The sequence below is a fragment of the Neophocaena asiaeorientalis genome, unplaced genomic scaffold (assembly GCF_003031525.2).
Source record: "Neophocaena asiaeorientalis asiaeorientalis breed wild unplaced genomic scaffold, Neophocaena_asiaeorientalis_V1.1 scaffold54, whole genome shotgun sequence".
In the NCBI taxonomy this organism is placed as follows: domain Eukaryota; kingdom Metazoa; phylum Chordata; class Mammalia; order Artiodactyla; family Phocoenidae; genus Neophocaena; species Neophocaena asiaeorientalis.
In genome coordinates this window covers 3,921,131-3,925,432 of record NW_020174938.1, presented here as the reverse complement: position 1 = coordinate 3,925,432, position 4,302 = coordinate 3,921,131, and the positions used below count along the sequence as shown (strand labels likewise).

At 52.2% G+C, this 4,302-nt stretch overlaps 1 protein-coding gene across 1 annotated transcript in view; it reads right to left on the bottom strand.

The window, feature by feature from the left end:
• Window positions 1-264: 264 nt before the first annotated feature.
• Window positions 265-4,302, bottom strand: part of CELF6 (CUGBP Elav-like family member 6) — an 18,555-nt gene continuing 14,517 nt past the window's right edge. The window contains exons 6-10 of the mRNA XM_024761799.1: window positions 4,097-4,159; window positions 3,762-3,842; window positions 3,532-3,675; window positions 2,754-2,909; window positions 265-1,888 (exon numbers count right to left, since the gene is read on the bottom strand). Coding sequence (XP_024617567.1) covers window positions 2,782-2,909; window positions 3,532-3,675; window positions 3,762-3,842; window positions 4,097-4,159 — 416 coding nt within the window. The 3' untranslated portion in view covers window positions 265-1,888; window positions 2,754-2,781. The remainder of the gene's footprint in view (window positions 1,889-2,753; window positions 2,910-3,531; window positions 3,676-3,761; window positions 3,843-4,096; window positions 4,160-4,302) is intronic.

Sequence of the window (4,302 nt, the reverse complement as noted above, 5' to 3'; positions counted from 1 at the left end):
ACAGACTCTCTGGGGCCCTCCATTATAACTACATTATCGGACCGTCCTTCCCCCAACTCTGAGTGCTTAGCACCTAGCAGTGACGGGTCTCTATGCCTCCATGTGAACAGCTGTTTGAATGTGCAGGTGTTAACATTCCCATCTGTGTCCAGGGTGGTCAGTCTACGTGTCAGCCCTGTGAACTACCACACCTTACCTGGCAATGTTATTTTTCATTCCATTCCCTCCAAAAACGAGTCAAAGACAGAGGAACAGGTGGGAACAAATTTTCTTAGAAACTCTTATTAAGGAGGAACCCGCCGCCCCCGCCCCCACATGCTTTATTGTCTGATGTGATATCAGATCAGAGGCCTCCAGTCTCAGCAACATCTAGGGACCAGAGTGCCCACCACACAGCTGGGGCCCCAGACTAGTTTGATCCAGGTCTGTGGGGTAGAGGGAAAATTATCCTCCTAGGAAAAGTTATGTGCAAGGCCCTGCAGGCCCAGGAAAGGCTGACCAAGGCAAGTGAGTCATGGTGCTCTAAGCTGAATCTTTTGCCCATCTCACAGAAGCAGGCAGGAAGCACCACCATCGATCAGCTTTATATGGTACCCACTGTATACAACAGACAGACAAAGACAGACAGACAGAGCACACACCACTTCTAAGCTGAACACTGCTCACCATCTAGAAGCACCTTGGATAAGCACATTGAGACACTCTTGCATAGGAAAGATGTAGTTTTTAAAGGAATGATGAAGTATTTTGGCAAAACATCTACTTCCCTCCCAGGTCCTGGGTAAAGAGGGACCTCTAAATTCTGAAGCTTCTACATATTGAAAATTATCCCCTTCTCAATGGCAGTATATACAGTAGCGAACCTTCCAAGTCTGTTGTCACAGCCCTCTACATATATCCTGAATCTACTTTACTGGTGGGCAAACTTAGAGACAGAAGGTGGTCTGGAGCAAGGGGACACTGGAGCTGGCTCAAGGTGAGGGGAAACAGGAGGTGTCTCGGCTCAGCCAAAGGCAGGGCCTCTGTCTAACTGGATGGGGAAGGGAAAGGCTGGGGCAGTCCAAACTCCCTTTCTTCCTGCCTGAGGAAGCAGTGGTTCCATGCGAAAGGCTGTCAAGAAGGAAAGGCAGGTTCCCACCCCTGCTGGCTTAAGGGGTTTTTCGGGGTGGCAAAGAGCAGGGCAGGCCAGAGCTCCTCCTTGAGGCCTCTTCATGGATGCTCTCTGAGTTTGGGAACTGTGGGTTCACTGCTTCAATAACTCTCTTGTTACCTGCATATGAGCCCAGACCTCAAGTCCTTCATTATTTTTAAAAGGTGGTGAGGTGGAGGTGGGGGGCGTTAAGAGGGAATGAGACACAGAACAATCTTTCCACACCCTTCCTCTGCCTAGGCTGGGGCCTTCAAGGGTCTCCTTCACCCTGCCTCCTAGGGGTATTTAAAGGCAGCTTTTATTAGACTCTATACTGTCTTTTTTGTTTCTCTTGTGATTTTTTTGTTTCTTTGTTTTAATTTATATATACATATATATATATATATATATGTATATATATATATATAATTCTTTAAAAAGCAATAGTCCTTTGGTCCCTAAACTCTAAGGAATGATATGATTTTGAAAGAAGTAAATCTGGGCTTCCCTTGTGGAGAAGCCCTTGGCACCCCCCAAGGCCCTCTGCTGGTTCCCCTAGACAGTCACTCCTCAGCCAGCCCCAGCTGCCTTGCCAGCCTGAGCTCTACATCACAGGCACAGAACAACCCACTTGGTGAAAACAATCCTTAAAGTGGCCTGAGCCCAGGCACTGGCCTTGGGTCCACCTCCATCTGTGGCTGCTCCTTCAGGAAGGGCTGCTCAAGCATTTCTGTGCTTTTCTTTTCCTTTCTTCTCACTCTTCAGTTTCCAATGTTGGGTATTAATTGATAAGGAGAGAGAAAGGGAAAAAAAGGAAAAAATCACTCTGGAGGGCAAGACAAGAAGAGCAGCTTGCCCTATCCGTGACAGGTGAGTGGCTGGACCTCAGGCTCAGGTGAGTGGCTGGACCTCAGGCTTCCACTGAAGCCAGACCCTGGGTCCTGGGCAGATGACCTCAGCCCAGCACTCCCTCCAGAGTGCTCCCTGGGGGTAGTTCAAGTGAGGCAGGGTCCTGTGGATCTTCTGAGACAGCAATCTCTAAAAGTCGCAGGCAGCCGGCCCTGCCAGAAACCTGAGAGCTTGTCATAGCCCTCCCCATCACCACCACACCCTGTAGATCCTGCATCTTCAGTGTATTTGCTTCTCTCCTCATCTCCATGTTCACTGCCATTATCCCAGCCCTTACATCCTGTCCCTTCTTTGCTTAAACTCCACAGTGGTCCTCTACCATCTTCAGGATAAAGTCCAAACTCATGGCCTTTAAGACCCTTCACGAGCTAGCATAAACCTACTTTTCGAGTCTCGTTCTCCACCCCCCTGCCCTCCCCACACAGGAATTCTCTACTATGGTCCCCTGTGGCTGTCTCTGGAGTGGAGCGAACTGGTTGGATCTTACTGTAATTGTCTCTCCCAGACTGTGGGGGCAGGAATGTTGTCTAATTTATCTCAGTCCTTAGACTGAAGGAAAAACACAGCCTCAGACTGAGGATTCCTCCTAACTCCTGGCTCTTCTCTCCCAGACTTTTTCAGGGGTCGGTGCCCCCAGCATCCCAAAAGGAATATCAAAGCTGAGAGCACCTCCATCACTCAGGCCCCATCTGCCGGGGGTCCACTAAGGACTCACCTTTCTGTGGCTGGTCAGTGAGAGTAGATCAGTAAGGCCGGTTGGCATCCTTGGGCCTCTTTAGCTGGACCTTGAGCCTCTTCATGCCAATCTGAAAGCCATTCATGGCCTGAATAGCTGTCTGGGCACTGGTTGGATTGTCAAAGCTAACAAACCCTGGAGGGTGTGTGCAGAGAGGTTAGCTGGGAACTCTGAGTGGCAGGGCCTCCTTTCTCTATGACCAGCCCCTTCTCCTTGCCCTCTCAGGCCAGTTCCATCAATCAGTACTCCTCCACCCTCCAGTGTTTGCACGTGTGCACACACACGGACACATGCTCGTACTTACACAGGCAAGTGGCCTGAGTTTCCTAAACGTGTGATTCTTGGAAGGACAGGAGGTAATTCTGAGTGTGTGTATTGGGGAGGCAGGTAGTGTGTTGATGGGGTGTTTCCCTGTCTTTCCCTGGTGTGGGAAAACTCTCTCTCTCCACAGCCCCCATTCTGGTCCTCTGAATTGCAGCTGGAGGGGATCTCTGGTCCCAGACCCAGACTCCACCTGCCCTGGCTAGACTCTAAAGCCTAACCTGGTTGAAGATCTACCAGACACCTGACCTTCCCAGGTGAACCTGAAATAGACTTGTCCCTTGTCTGGGCTTAGCCTCATCACTGGTCTGTGACTCTGTTGAGCGCTATACATTCAGTTTCTAGGAGTCACTGACTTCCGGAGGTACAGTCTTAGGGTCTGTAAGGAATCTCGAAGTTGGGAGTGGGAGAGGCCTAGGGATGGGGCTCAGCTCACCGAAACACTTGCTCTGGTTGGTGGCTCGATCCACAAAGACTTTGGCAGAGACAACGGCTCCAAAGGGCAGGAATGTCTGGATGAGTTCTGCATCACCAAACTCCTGAGGCAGGTGATAGATGAAGAGGTTACAGCCTTCGGGGCCTGCAGGAACAGGAGCAGGCTGGTTCAGGGGAGGAATCCTGAGTCCAGCCCCACCAGGCCCTGATCTCCAGACCCCTGTCCCTCACCTTCTCTTTGCTGCTGGGGCAGGCCTGAAGGCTGCTGGGGAAAAGTTGTGCTCACTGGGGCATAGGCCGACGGATAGGCTGCTGGAGACAGAGGTGGGAGTGGGCAGTGACCCCCAGGAGCCACCCCCAATCAGGGCCCCATCTGCCTGGCCACCTTTGACCAACTCAGCCAGTGCACAGTAACCCTCACCCCTAGAAAGGTCGTACTGGGTCCAAGGGTGGGCGAAAGGAGGGTCGGACTCCTCAGCACAGAGCCTAACCCCCCCACCCCCAAATCTCCCTATTACTTTCTGGGGCCCTTCAAACCCCCCAGGCCGCGTAGCGCCAAGTGAAACCTGCGTAGTGGTGCATCCCAGCGTAGGCCTGCTGCAGGGGGTCAGCCACGCCGGGACTCTGGGCTGGGGAGAGAGGGGCGCAAGGCCCACAGTGAAGGTGGGCTGGCGGGCGGGCAGGGTAAGGTGAGAACGCAGGGAGTGTAGAGGGAGGCTGTGAGAGGCAGCAGGGAAGGAGGAGGAGTCCCTTCTCAAGGAGACCAGGAGCT